We start from the raw sequence: 15,669 nt of genomic DNA on the forward strand, positions 1-15,669 counted from the left end.
CACCAAGATCTTATACTATACGTACAGAGCATGGAACGGAAGTAAGAAGAAATCGGGTGGATTTAAGATCTCAACCTAACCATAATGAAGACAACATGACTGAAGAATACCCTTCATCTGACATGTATGATGATCCTCATAATGGTGAACAAACCACGATTCTAGAAAGGTCCAACATGGTCGATGAAACACAGACTGTGTATGAAAGACCCAAAAGGGAAATACGCAGACCTGAGAGACTCATTGAAATGTGTTAGATGATGTTCTTAATATGACGTTGTTAATTGTTGCATTGAAGCGTACAGGGCTTAACTTTAAAGAAAAGAGGATGTGATGTTAGTTTATTAGAAAGCTTAATATTTGTAGACACTCCCTTACTGACGTGTAAGCCTGAATCTTCAGTGATGGTCCCTAGGACCAGGGGGATGCTGGGAAGTGGGTGGTCCAGTGTGCAGTGTGCCTGGAGTTGGTGAGGGAATAAACTGCACAGCAGTGAACTCACGTCTCTGTGTCCTGATGACTGGATTTACAAACGTATGAACAAAACACCCCCCCCACCACACACGCACGCCGCTCTGTCCCCCCTCTCCCCCATCCCCTCTGCAGCCGATGCTGCTTTGTCTTTTATATATATATATATATATAATATATATATAAAATTTATTTTTTTATTGAGTGAGATCACTTCCGACTGCCTGCTGCCCCCGGCTCACTCTGGCCCTACCACTGTCCCTGTCCACCAGAGGCACTTACTGAAGTGCACTGCCTCCCCCTCTGCCCCCGGCTCACTCTGCCTTCCACCCGGCTGACTGCTCTTATGCTGGCACTGTCATAGGGGATCCGACAAGCATGCGCAGTATAAGGGGGCCAGAACATAATTGATGAATTTTGTTAACTGCACTGATCAGCTGCTTCACCGAGGAGGGCAAGTATTACTGAATTACTCGGCAACTTCAAGATATATCGCATCCATATAATACGATCTGTCTTGAAATGTACTGTGACTCAGTTCACTATCTTTATGAACAGACCCCTTTATATGCAGTAATATTTATTTCTCTAACGTCCTAGTGGATGCTGGGGACTCCGTAAGGACCATGGGGAATAGACGGGCTCCGCAGGAGACAGGGCACTCTAAGAAAGAATTAGGACTACTGGTGTGCACTGGCTCCTCCCTCTATGTCCCTCCTCCAGACCTCAGTTAGAATCTGTGCCCGGTCAGAGCTGGGTGCACTTTAGTGAGCTCTCCTGAGCTTGCTAATAAGAAAGTATTTTATTAGGATTTTTATTTTATTTTCAGAGAGATCTGCTGGCAACAGACTCTGCTACGTGGGACTGAGGGGAGAGAAGCAAACCTACTAACTGCGGATAGGTCGTCCTTCTTAGGCTACTAGACACCATTAGCTCCAGAGGGATCGAACACAGGAACTCACCCTTGGTCGTCCGATCCCGGAGCCGCGCCGCCGTCCCCCTCACAGAGCCAGAAGACAGAAGCCGGCGAGAGAAGCAAGAAGACTTCAAAATCGGCGGCAGAAGACTCCTGTCTTCATATGAGGTAGCGACAGCACTGCAGCTGTGCGCCATTGCTCCCACATTAAACCCGCACACTCCGGTCACTGTAGGGTGCAGGGCGCAGGGGGGGGCGCCTTGGGCAGCAATTGAGTACCTCCTGGCATAATAGAGCATATATACAGCTGGGCACTGTATATATGCATGAGCCCCCGCCATTATTTTACACAAAATCGCGGGACTGAAGCCTGCCACTGAGGGGGCGGGGTTTCTTCCTCAGCACTCACCAGCGCCATTTTCTCTCCACAGCTCCGCTGAGAGGAAGCTCCCCAGGCTCTCCCCTGCAGAATCACGGTAGAAAGAGGGTAAAAAGAGAAGGGGGGCACATAAATTTAGCGCAAAATCACTAATACAGCAGCTACTGGGTAAACACTAAGTTACTGTGTAATTCCTGGGTTATATAGCGCTGGGGTGTGTGCTGGCATACTCTCTCTCTCTGTCTCTCCAAAAGGCCTTGTGGTGGTTCTGTCCTCAAATAGAGCATCCCCTGTGTGTTTGGTGTGTCGGTACGATTGTGTCGACATGTTTGACGAGGAAGGCTATGTGGAAGCAGAGCAGGTGCAGATGAATGTGGGGTCACCGCCGACGGCGCCGACACCTGATTGGATGGATATGTGGAAGGTGTTAAATGATAATGTAAACTCCTTGCATAAAAGGTTGGATAAAGCTGAAGCCTTGGGACAGTCAGGGTCTCAACCCATGCCTGATCCTACAGCGCAGAGGCCGTCAGGGTCTCAGAAGCGCCCACTATCCCAGATTGTTGACACAGATATCGACACGGATTCTGACTCCATTGTCGATGGCGATGATGCAAAGTTGCAGCCTAAAATGGCTAAAGCCATTCGCTACATGATTATAGCAATGAAAGATGTATTGCACATTTCAGAGGTAAACCCGGTCTCTGACAAGAGGGTTTATATGTTTGGGGGAAAAAAGGCAAGAAGTCACTTTTCCCCCTTCACATGAGTTAAATGAGTTATGTGAAAAAGCTTGGGATTCTCCTGATAGGAAAGTGCAGATTTCAAAACGGTTAATTATGGCGTATCCTTTCCCGCCAACGGACAGGTTACGCTGGGAATCCTCCCCTAGGGTAGACAAAGCTTTAACACGCTTATCTAAGAAGGTGGCCCTGCCGTCACAGGATACGGCCTCCCTAAAAGATCCTGCGGATAGGAAGCAGGAATGTTTATACACATTCAGGTACCCTACTGAATTGCGTCGGCCTGGATGTGTAGTGCTGTAGCAGCATGGACAGATACTCTGTCTGAGGAACTTGATACCTTGGACAAGGATACTATATTACTGACCCTGGGGCATATAAAAGACGCTGTCCTATATATGAGGGATGCCCAAAGAGACATTTGCCTACTGGGCTCTAGAATAAATGCAATGTCAATTTCTGCCAGAAGGGTCCTGTGGACTCGGCAATGGACAGGTGAATGATGCCGACTCAAAAAATCACATGGAGGTTTTACCTTATAAGGGTGAGGAATTGTTTGGGGACGGTCTCTCGGACCTAGTTTCCACAGCTACGGCTGGGAAGTCAACTTTTTTGCCATATATTCCCTCACAACCTAAGAAAGCACCGTATTACCAAATGCAGTCCTTTCGATCGCACAGAGGCAAGAAAGTCTGAGGTGCGTCTTTTCTTGCCAGAGGCAGGGGTAGAGGAAAAAAGCTGCACAATACAGCTAGTTCCCAGGAACAGAAGTCCTCCACGGCTTCCACAAAATCCACCGCATGACGCTGGGGCTCCACAGGTGGAGCCAGGAGCGGTGGGGGCGCGTCTCTCGAAATTTCAGCCACCAGTGGGTTCGCTCACGGGTGGATCCCTGGGCTATACAGATTGTGTCTCAGGGATACAAACTGGAATTCGAAGTGAATCCCCCTCACCGTTACCTCAAATCGGCCCTGCCAGCTTCCCCCATAGAAAGGGAAGTAGTGTTAGCGGCAATTCACAAATTATATCTCCAGCAGGTGGTGGTACAGGTTCCCCTCCCTCAACAGGGAAGGGGTTACTATTCCACAATGTTTGTGGTTCTGAAACCGGACGGTTCGGTCAGACCCATATTGAATTTAAAATCCCTGAACATTTACCTGAAAAGGTTCAAGTTCAAGATGGAATCGCTGAGAGCGGTCATCGCAAGCCTGGAAGAGGGGGATTATATGGTGTCTCTGGACATAAAGGATGCTTACCTGCATGTCCCCATTTATCCACCTCATCAGGAGTAGTGGTACAGGACTGTCATTACCAATTCCAGACGTTGCCGTTTGGTCTGTCCACGGCACCAAGAATATTTACCAAGGTAATGGCGGAAATGATGATGCTCCTGCGAAAGCAAGGAGTCACAATTATCCGTCCATACTTGGACGATCTCCTCATAAAGGCGAGGTCCAGAGAGCAGTTGCTGATCAGCGTAGCACACTCTCGGGAGGTGTCACAACAGCACGGCTGGATTCTGAATATTCCAAAGTCGCAGTTGATTCCTACGACGAGACTGCCCTTCCTGGGCATGATTCTGGACACAAACCAGAAGAAGGTGTTTCTCCCGGAGGAGAAGGCCCAGGAGCTCGTGACTCTGGTCAGAGACCTCTTAAAACCAAAACAGGTGTCGGTGCATCAATGCACGCGAGTCCTGGGAAAGATGGTGGCGTCATACGAAGCCATTCCCTTCGGCAGGTTCCATGCGAGGAACTTTCAGTGGGATCTGTTGGACAAGTGGTCCGGATCGCATCTTCAGATGCATCGGCTGATCACCCTATCCCCCAGGGCCAAGGTGTCTCTCCTGTGGTGGCTGCAGAGTGCTCACCTTCTCGAGGGCCGCAGGTTCGGCATACAGGACTGGGTCCTGGTGACCACGGATGCAAGCCTCCGAGGGTGGGGGGCAGTCACTCAGGGAAGAAACTTCAAGGGCTGTGGTCAAGTCAGGAGGCTTGTCTGCACATCAATATCCTGGAACTAAGGGCCATATACAACGCCCTGAGTCAAGCGGAGCCTCTGCTTCGCAACCAACCAGTGCTGATTTAATCAGACAACATCACCGCAGTGGCTCATGTAAACCGCCAGGGCGGCACAAGAAGCAGGGTGGCGATGGCAGAAGCCACCAGGATTCTTCGTTGGGCGGAGAATCACGTGCAAGCACTGTCAGCAGTGTTCATTCCGGGAGTGGACAACTGGGAAGCAGACTTCCTCAGCAGGCACGACCTCCACCCGGGAGAGTGGGGACTTCATCAAGAAGTCTTCACACAGATTACAAATCGATGGGAACTGCCACAGGTGGACATGATGGCTTCCCGCCTCAACAAAAAGCTACAAAAGTATTGCGCCAGGTCAAGAGACCCTCAGGCGATAGCTGTGGACGCACTAGTAACACCGTGGGTGTTCCAGTCGGTCTATGTGTTTCCTCCTATTCCTCTCATACCCAAGGTGCTGAGAATCGTAAGAAAAAGAGGAGTGAGAACAATACTCATTGTTCCGTATGGCCAAGAAGGACTTGGTACCCGGAACTGCAAGAAATGCTCACAGAGGACCCATGGCCTCTGCCTCTCAGACAGGATCTGTTGCAACAGGGGCCCTGTCTGTTCCAAGACTTACCGCGGCTGCGTTTGACGGCATGGCGGTTGAACGTCGGATCCTAGCGGAAAAAGGCATTCCGGAGGAAGTTATTCCTACGCTGATAAAGGCTAGGAAGGACGTGACAGCAAAACATTATCACCGTATATGGCGAAAATATGTTGCTTGGTGTGAGGCCAGGAAGGCCCCTACAGAGGAATTCCAGCTGGGCCGGTTCCTTCACTTCCTACAGTCGGGAGTGACTAGGGACTTAAAATTAGGGTCCATAAAGGTCCAGATTTCGATCCTATCCATTTTCTTTCAAAAGGAACTGGCTTCTCTTCCTGAGGTTCAGACGTTTGTAAAGGGAGTGCTGCATATTCAGCCCCCTTTTGTGCCACCAGTGGCACCTTGGGATCTTAACGTGGTGTTGAGTTTCCTGAAATCTCACTGGTTTGAGCCACTTAAGACCGTGGAGTTAAAGTATCTCACGTGGAAAGTGGTCATGCTATTGGCCTTAGCTTCGGCTAGGCGTGTGTCAGAATTGGCGGCTTTGTCATGTAAAAGCCCCTATCTGGTTTTCCATATGGACAGGGCAGAATTACGGACTCGTCCGCAATTTCTGCCGAAGGTGGTGTCATCTTTTCATTTGAACCAACCTATTGTGGTGCCTGCGGCTACTCGTGACTTGGAGGATTCCAAGTTACTAGATGTAGTCAGGGCTTTGAAGATTTATGTAGCCAGAACGGCTGGAGTCAGGAAAACTGACTCGCTGTTTATCCTGTATGCATCCAACAAGCTGGGTGCTCCTGCTTTAAAGCAAACTATTGCTCACTGGATCTGTAACATGATTCAGCAGGCTCATTCTGCGGCTGGATTGCCGCATCAAAAATCTGTAAAAGCCCATTCCACAAGGAAGGTAGGCTCTTCTTGGGCGGCTGCCCGAAGGGTCTCGGCATTACAGCTTTGCCGAGCAGCTACTTGGTCGGGTTCAAACACGTTTGCAAAATTCTACAAGTTTGATACCCTGGCTGAGGAGGATCTTGTGTTTGCTCATTCGGTGCTGCAGAGTCATCCGCACTCTCCCGCCCGTTTGGGAGCTTTGGTATAATCCCCATGGTCCTTACGGAGTCCCCAGCATCCACTAGGACGTTAGAGAAAATAAGATTTTACTTACCGGTAAATCTATTTCTCGTAGTCCGTAGTGGATGCTGGGCGCCCATCCCAAGTGCGGACTTCTTCTGCAATACTTGTATATAGTTATTGCTTAACTAAGGGTTATGTTATGTTTGCGTCAGGTTGTCTGATGATCTGTTGTTGTTCATACTGTTAACTGGGTAAGTTATCACAAGTTATACGGTGTGATTGGTGTGGCTGGTATGAGTCTTACCCTGGATTCCAAAATCCTTTCCTTGTACTGTCAGCTCTTCCGGGCACAGTTTCCTTAACTGAGAGGTCTGGAGGAGGGACATAGAGGGAGGAGCCAGTGCACACCAGTAGTCCTAATTCTTTCTTAGAGTGCCCTGTCTCCTGCGGAGCCCGTCTATTCCCCATGGTCCTTACGGAGTCCCCAGCATCCACTACGGACTACGAGAAATAGATTTACCGGTAAGTAAAATCTTATTATTTATATGGTGTGAATTCTGCGTTCTGCAATGTTTTGTACTGTCTTTTGTACGCAACCATTTTCTAGGAGTGCCAATGCCAGGCTTTGCGTGTATGGACCCAGATTTCCTGGCCCTGGCAAGTCCGATGGCAGGTCTGAGTAAACTGAGACTTACACAAATGGCCAAGGGCTGCGACCGATGGTCACAGTGGTGATCCAAAGCTGAGTCTTAGGACGAAGCACTCGAATTGCAGATGCTAGCAGGGGGTGGTATTCATGTGAGCGGCGGTCGGGAGACCGACAGTCGCATGACCTCCTCCACCATCCCGACCCCTCACTATCCCGATGGTCGGCATGCCGACCAACAGGGACTATTTCCACTCGTGGGTGACCATGACACCCCTGCGGTCGCCACCGAGCCCGCAAGGGGCTTGCTGCACTCTCCCCTCCCCGCCGGGATCCCGGCGTCGGTAAGCTGACCGGCGGTCTCCTGACCGCTGGTCAGCCATACTACACCCCTAGCAGGAGGGCGTCTTTTTCCTAAAGATGAATGCTGCAGCATTAGCATATTAGTTGTACGGCATTGCATAGCCGCTTCCCTGCGGCTGTGCAATGCCGTACAAATCCGAATCAGGCCCAATGTACTCTGTTCTTATACTTCTATCTATAGCGTCTCAGAATCAGAGCATGGCAGTATTTGCTTCACTCTGTACAGTACTTGTATACTGTCACTGTGTGACCCTTAATTTAGTAGTTTATTAGATTTAGAGCCATACAACAAAAAAATAATCCTTGTGTCCTATGCTTTCAAATACCAGGCCTGGGTTCCTATAAAAGCCACCTAAATTCTGCAACTTATGTATGTTTTTTCCTTAATCATGACTTTTGTGAGAACTTAAGAGATCAACACAAGGAGGTAAAATCAGTGCCTGTGTAGTATGACTAATGTCTGGGTTATCATGTGAAGATCCCCATCCTTCATAGATTCCATCAATATGACTGCTATTTCTGAGCTCAAACTTTTTTTATATTAAGTTTGTGGACAGCATTGTATTTTCTTAAGTTATAATACATTGAGATTTATTATGTCCCCTTTAGTTAGTATAAGTGTGTGGCAGTTGCACGAGTGATATAAAAGTAATTAAGTCTGAATGTAGTGTTGTATAAACTCCAGGTAGTGTATGCTTGAGATATTTTTATTCCAGCTTCTATGATCTGATTAATAACACCAGTGCCGTAACAACACATTTTAGCGCTGTGTGCAAGAAACAGCATCAGCGCCCCCCTCCCCCCTATACAAAACAGGGCCAGTGCGCACCGTGGGCGTGCGTCAAAATTACAGGGGCGTGGCTTAATGGGGAAGGGGCACGGACACAAAATAATACAAATTCATATTACGCTGTACAGTAGTCTCAATTATTCAAATTACGCCACACAGTAGCGCTACTTGCACACATTACACCTGGTAGAGCCTCTATCACACATTACACCTGGTAGAGCCTCTATCACACATTACGGCACGTAGAGCCCCTATCACACATTACAGCAGGTAGAGTCCCCCTTTTTACGCATCAGGCTGGCAGAGACCCCTTTTTACACATCAGGCTGGCAGAGACCCCTTTTTACACATCAGTCTGGCAGAGACCCCTTTTTACGCATCAGGCTGGCAGAGACTCCTTTTTACACATTACACTGGCAGAGACCCATTTTTACACATCAGGCTGGCAGAGACCCCTTTTTACACATCAGTCTGGCAGAGACCCCTTTTTACGCATCAGGCTGGCAGAGACTCCTTTTTACACATTACACTGGCAGAGACCCATTTTTACACATCAGGCTGGCAGAGACCCCTTTTTACACATCAGGCTGGCAGAGACTCCTTTTTACACATTACGCTGGCAGAGACCCCTTATTTACACATCACGCTGGCAGAGACCCCTTTTTACACATCAGTCTGGCAGAGACCCCTTTTTACACATCAGGCTGGCAGAGACTCCTTTTTACACATTACGCTGGCAGAGACCCCTTATTTACACATCACGCTGGCAGAGACCCCTTTTTACACATCAGGCTGGCAGAGACCCCTTTGTACACATTACGCTGGCAGAGACCCCTTTTTACACATTACGCTAACAGAGACCCCTATTTACACATCAGGCTGGCAGAGACCACTTTTTACACATTACGCTGGTAGAGACCCCTTTTTACAAATGACGCTGGCAGAGACCCCTTTTTACACATCAGGCTGGCAGAGACACCTTTTTACACATTACGCTGACAGAGACCCCCTTTTTTACACATCAGGCTGGTAGAGACCCCTTTTTACACATTACGCTGGCAGAGACCCCTTTTTACACATTACGCTGGCAGAGACTCCTTTTTACACATCAGGCTGGCAGAGACCCCTTTTTACAAATTACGCTGGCAGAGACCCCTTTTTACAAATTACGCTGGCAGAGACCCCTTTTTACAAAAAGAGAGTGGGGGCGAGGGAGAAAGAGAGAGAGGGGGAAGAACATGAAAGAGACAGGTGGAAGGATCTGAGAGAGAGAGAGAGAGAGAAACATCCGCACTCACCAGGGGGAGGGGGGTCAGCACTCTCCCTCCAGTGCTGAGGCTGGCCGAGTGCTATGCTGCTGCCGGGACCCCGGACTGCGTGGGTGGCAGCCGGCAGGACTCCTCAGTGGCGGGGGGCTCAGGCGGACTGCAGACCTGGGCCTGGCTGCTGCTTGTGGGAAGGTAGGCGGGCGGCCGCGTGTAGAACACCACGCGCCGTCGCTCCCACCACCGAGTCCGCTCCTAGAATGCCGAACGCTATGACCTAGCGCACGCACCGGCATTTGGGGAAGGTGATGTGGGAGGAGACATCACTGTACCAGAGAGGTGCATTTGGCCTGGGAGTGTCGAGTGGGAGGCGGGGCCGCACAGGCAGGCTAGGGGACAGCTCCAGAGCTGTCCTGACTCCTGCTTCTTCCTGCATTCAGTGTCCTGGTTCCCGGCTGACCCCGCAGCACAGCAGGGAACTGTCCATCACCAGCGATGCGCTCCCTCCACGAGTGCGCTGTGTGCAAGGCACACTCAGTACACAGCTAGTTACGGCTCTGGATAACACTATAGTAAGCATAGATACCATAACTGTGCATTTTAATTGCATTTCACTGTTTTTAACTTCTGCATCTCATGCACATAGTATGGCCCCCAAACTGGATTTATATAAATCGCATAGTTCCTGGACATCTGTCCCCATTACCTGCATCAGTGACAGCGTACTCAGTCAACTAATTACAATAATCTGTTTCTTTCTAGACAAGAAATTGAGAATGCAAATCCGGTAGGCACTGACCTTCTAAAAGGCTTAGATATGGTATGTGGAGATGTCAGAAATGATTGAGAAAGTCTGTTATCGTTAATGTATTTGGCAAATCATTGGCTCTGTGGTTCTAGAAGATTCTACTGCAAGATTAGAGTGTGTTTTTTCTTTCAGGATGAGTATTTGCTGGATGAAGTAGTAGAAGAAGTAATGAGTGCCAATTTATCTTACCAGCCCCAAAACATGCATCCTGGTAAAACAAAGTATCCTTTCACAGAGGGTTTATCTCAAGCGTACATAGGGCCGGATTCATGATTGTAAGGAATTGCACAGCCGCAAGGAAGCGGCTACCTATGGCAGGAGCAGTATCTCCATCTGAGTATGGTCCCCTATGTGAGCGGTTGAGCATCTGTGTACGTAACCACTTTGACCAACACGCCAGCGGCACTCCCATAACATTCCCATAAGACGGACTTCTCTGTTACCACCTACAAACGCCCACTACATTTGCAAGACATCTCCTGTGAGCCTCAATCACAACCAACATTGGCAGCGTGTGCCACTAATAAGTGGGAATTGCTTACTATAGATATTCTGGCAAGCATAGGGCAGCTTTCACTTTCAGGCAGTGAACACATATGTGTTCCGGTTTACATTTATTTATATTTTTTATGTTACTAAATAAACTACTTTGGGTCTGGTTCTGATTTAGAAGTAGAGCAAAAAACTATACAAAAAAATAAAATAAAAAAACAAGTTACTTTGTTTCTGAGACAAACCATGTCATACAAGGGTAGCAAACATATTCATATTTTTTCTGAGCCGGGTAAATACTGGCTGCGTTTGCATGTAGCCCACAAATGCTAGACAGCTTTATGTTTGCACTGCAATTTAGACTTGTTTGGACACACCCCACCCAAATCTAACTCTCTCTGGACATTGCATTCGTTATGGATCAATGTGTCGACCTGAAAAAGGTCAACAGTGTCTAGGTCGACCCCAAAAGGTCAACAGGTACAAGGTCAACATTATTATTTTTTGGTGTGGTTTTCTCTGTAAAATGACTGGGAACCCCAATTAGTACACCACATCCCCTTGCATGGCTCGCCATGCTGCTGGCAAGGTTACTATACCCAATCGTAGTAAACATGGATGGTAAAGTATGAAAAAGTTGAAAATTAAAACAAATTGCTAAATCTAATATTGACCTTTTCCTGTGTCGACCATTGCGATGTCCAACTTTTGTCAATATCGACCTTTTGTCCATGTGCCTAATGCATGTCGACCAATAGTGGATGACTTATTGACTGTCGCCCTTAGTACAGTCGAGCTATCATTCGGATACCGTTGCATCTGCCCCACCTGCAGAGCAACATAGTTCTGCCCAGGTGCTCAGTCACTTATTACTTTTTTATTTTTGCTTCACTTGCAAATGAGAATCAGACCCTTTGTGTTTATAATAAACTTTACTAGATTAGAACGTGCTGGGATATTAAAGGTAGATGGATTGGTTCATATTGTACAGTATGTCCGTTTCTTACTTACCTTTCCTCCAATACACTTCCACTTCCAGAATTTTTCAGTGTTACTCTCAGTGTGTTTTCAGTCCATCTGTATATTTGATTGTAATTATTTTTTTCTTTAATCTCATTGCTATAAGACAACTACAAAAAATAATGTTAGAAATATCTGTAGATCGTGCTGTCCTTCTTACCGAAGAGGAACTTATTCTGGAGGTCAGTATTCCATATTTTTTTATTAATTTACACAACCTGTATAATGACTTAAATCTGTTGTTTTCCGGTAAAACAGACATATTTATACTGTGTGTAATATTCCATCACCATGCCCCATATCAATATTTCAGTAGGGTGGGAAGATTTGACACTGTTGTTTATCCTCCTGATGAAGCACCAGCCAATGCACATGCACAACAGAGGCACATTTTTTTGTTTTCAATAACGAATATATTTCTAATAAAAGTACTATTTTTCATTCATGTTTTCTAATTTTTCATTATAAAATAGACGTTTATAATATAGAAGTTTTACAGTTCTCTTCCTTTCACCCCCTCAATTGCCATAAAGCATGGCTTTTCATAATTTTCTCTGTCCTTTCCACATCATGATCATCATATTCACCATGCCCAAAATCCTGCCTGCATCATATTCCCTTACACTGGACCTTGTCTAAAGCTTCAACCGGAATAATGGGACCAAACAGATGTGGATAATATATAGCCCAGTGGTTATCAAACTGTGCGCCCTGGGCACTTGCAGGGGTGCCTTGGATTGGTGGTCCAGGACCAATTCAAATTATTTATGGGCTATGTAATAGGCAAAACCAGCGCTGGTGGCTGTCAATCATAAAATATGTGGACAAACAGAAGCAAATCTTGTTCCTCAGCAAACAATTGAACCTAAGCATGACACATAAACACAGTTTACCTAATTTAATATTTCTTTCAAATTTATCAATACGAAACTTTTGGCATAGGGGTGACGTGAAAATAATCTGATACTGTAGGGTGCCGTGACTCCAAAAAGTTTGTGAACCACTTGTATAGCCTGTAACTATGTGGTACATACAGTTTAATATATTGACAAGTTTACAAGATTATGTACAGAGTTGGTATGATTCCGCACACATTTTAGGAAATATCAGGGATAATAATAATAATAAAAATCATAATAATAATAATAATAACAACAACAACAACAACAACATTCGTCTGATAGTGAAACCTACTGCCTCTGTCTTAACTGTTGGTGGTGCACCATGAAGTCAGTAATTACTTACTGAGTATGCATATCAAAAGAAGACAGAAGACTTATTTTGGTGCACTCTTAGAAAATAATAATCAAAGTTGATAGGTGGAAAAATTAAAACATAGCTTTTAATAAGATACAATTAAAATAGTGTCTGCGAAGTATGTAGGTCTTATTAAAAGCTGTTTTAATTTTTCCATCTATCAACTTTGATTACTAAGAGTGCACCAAAAAAGAAGTCTTCTGTCCTTTCTTTTGATAAATTTACAAGATTAATAACATTCTGGATTTTATCAACTGTGATACAATGGAGTACCTTAATATATACATGTAAGAAAATAACAATAGTATTGTAAAAAAAAAAATTATATAAAAATATGAAAAATAAAATAGTTATGTTGTAAAAACAGTATTAAAATTACAATTAATAAATAAAAATAAAGAGGATAAAACGGAAAAAAAATTAAGATAAAGAAGAACAAACTATATCAATAAGAAAAAAACATATGTAAAAATTAAAATAGAAGCCCAAAATAAACTGAATAAAAGGCAAACAATATTTTTAAAACGACAGTACATAATAATGATTTAACAACAAAAATACACCATTTTGTAATGTATTTTATAACTGTTTTACCTAACGTTCGCTCTTTATTTGTATTAATTGCGTTTTACTACTAAAACAATAAATAAATAAATATATTTTGACAATTACTGAATTCAGTATGATATGGATGACTGATTTTTATGAAGATATTAATTCAAAATTGGAGACAAATAAAAATAGTGTCATCTTCTGTTATATTATTATTATTAAACTATTAGATATTTTAGATGAGAAATATTTAATAGTATTCAAACCCTTAATAACATGCATGTATTAGGAGTTAAATTGAATTACGGCCTTAGCTAAATTACAGTACAACTTTTTTCTCCACAAACTATATGAACAGAATGTTTTTTTCATTCTTTTGAATTTCAAAGTTGATCAACAATGAAACATTTATTGGATTGACGGAATATTAATATTGGATTAAAACTGTGATAGGTCAATATCAGTGCTCTTCAAATAAAGGCCCAGATTTATCAATTTGTGATAATTTGTACGATGATAAAGTACCAACCAATCAGCTCCTAACTGCAATTTTTCAAACACAACCTGTAACATGGCAGTAAGGAGCTGAATGGTACTTTATCACTGTGCAATTTATCACTTTCCAAGGCTTGATAAATGTTCACAATACTCTCATATAATTGGCTCTTACTTTCCATGTATGTGCTGATTAAGGGTCTATTTATCAGTAATCGCATACTGAATGTGATGTGGGTGTGCGATATTAGCCCAGAATCGCATTGCAGCATGCAATTATTCAGCCGGCATGTGTGACAGAGCACCCACAGGGACAGAAGCTCAGAAAGAAGCCAGTCCCTGTGATGTGCTCAGAGTTGTAGCGGGACTCCTGCACATGCGCAGTCCACTGACCATGCATGCGCGGCATATGGTGCACAAACACTACAAGAATGAAGACAATCTGCTGATTTATAAAACATAACAAGCATGAAGACATGTAATTTAAATAATAGCATATGGTTTTGTGCTATACATAGTCCTATTACAAATCCTTTCCTATCCATGTAGTATAGGAAAATGACACATGTAACTCCAGCTCTCTTCAGTCTTGGCATCTGAGATTTCATAGACCTTAAGGGCATATCAGCGTATGCCTCTGGGCACCGCTACTGTTTCACAGCTTGCCAGTGTTACTTACTGTGGCTATTTAATACTCTAAGGACTTGTGCATGATGCCTGACTAGCAGGGTATGTTGTGCTGTGTCTGTGCTTGCAGTTTGATGTGTCCTTATTATTGATGTCAGCCATTTACAGACTGCTTATGATCCTGTCCTTGGCTTGTTTTCTTACAACAAAATGGTGCTGACTGTCATGAGACCTAGACTGTCACTGTACCAGCATCACCTATGTATTTTTCATCAGAATCTGTTTATTTGAGTTATTCTTAAAGCCATTGTCTGTGTATTCCAAAGTGATGCATGTTACTGTTCTTCCTTGCTCAATATTCATTAGACTCCGATTCCCAGATGAGTTAGGGCACAGCATTTGCTACACAGTGGTTGCAGTCCGGCTTCCATTACAGAACAATTGGGTATAGTAAGCAGGAACATACACCATTGCTACTTATTGCACTATAGTAGTAGTAGTAGTAGTAGCATCATACTCATCATCATCATCATCATCAGTAGTTGTAATGGTAGTAGCAGTACTAATAGTAGTATCATTATTCTAAATCTAATGATTATTATTATTATTATTATTATTATTATAATATATTTTCCCCTATGGCTCCACATACACTTAGGGGTATATTCAATAAGAGTCGGATCCATTCCGATATGCATTTGTCGGAATGGATCCGACCAGCCCTATTCAATGAGCGGCCAAATCCGACTGTCGGATTTGGCCGTTCCCTCCCGTCCTGATACTGCTGTCAGCAGCTCCCCGTGTGTGAAAGCCCAGGGAGCTGCTGGAGGGAGCCGCGCAGTGTAGCTGCCTGTGTATCCGTAGAGCGATGTAGTGTTGCCGGGGAGCCGTGTAGGCGGAGAGCGCTGCCGTGTAGCTGGGGAGCCAGGGAGCTGTGTAGTCATGTAGCCGGGGAGCGCTACCATATAGCTGGGGAGCTGTGTAGCCGTATAACCGAGTAGCCGGGGAGCGCTGCCGGGAGAGAGGAGCCTGGCCGGGGGGATGTGTAGTCATGTAGCCGGGGAGCACTGCCATATAGCTGGGGAGCTGTGTAGCCATATAACCGCGTAGCCGGGGAGCGCTGCCGGGAGAGAGGAGCCTGGCTGG

At 45.2% G+C, this 15,669-nt stretch overlaps 1 protein-coding gene across 1 annotated transcript in view; it reads left to right on the forward strand.

Annotated features, from left to right (window-relative positions):
• Positions 1-15,669, forward strand: part of LOC134925762 (uncharacterized) — a 228,438-nt gene that overhangs the window by 101,536 nt on the left and 111,233 nt on the right. The window contains exons 8-10 of the mRNA XM_063920939.1: positions 10,035-10,092; positions 10,213-10,301; positions 11,699-11,774. Coding sequence (XP_063777009.1) covers positions 10,035-10,092; positions 10,213-10,301; positions 11,699-11,774 — 223 coding nt within the window. The remainder of the gene's footprint in view (positions 1-10,034; positions 10,093-10,212; positions 10,302-11,698; positions 11,775-15,669) is intronic.

The sequence above is a fragment of the Pseudophryne corroboree genome, chromosome 1 (genome assembly GCF_028390025.1).
Source record: "Pseudophryne corroboree isolate aPseCor3 chromosome 1, aPseCor3.hap2, whole genome shotgun sequence".
In the NCBI taxonomy this organism is placed as follows: Eukaryota; Metazoa; Chordata; class Amphibia; order Anura; family Myobatrachidae; genus Pseudophryne; species Pseudophryne corroboree.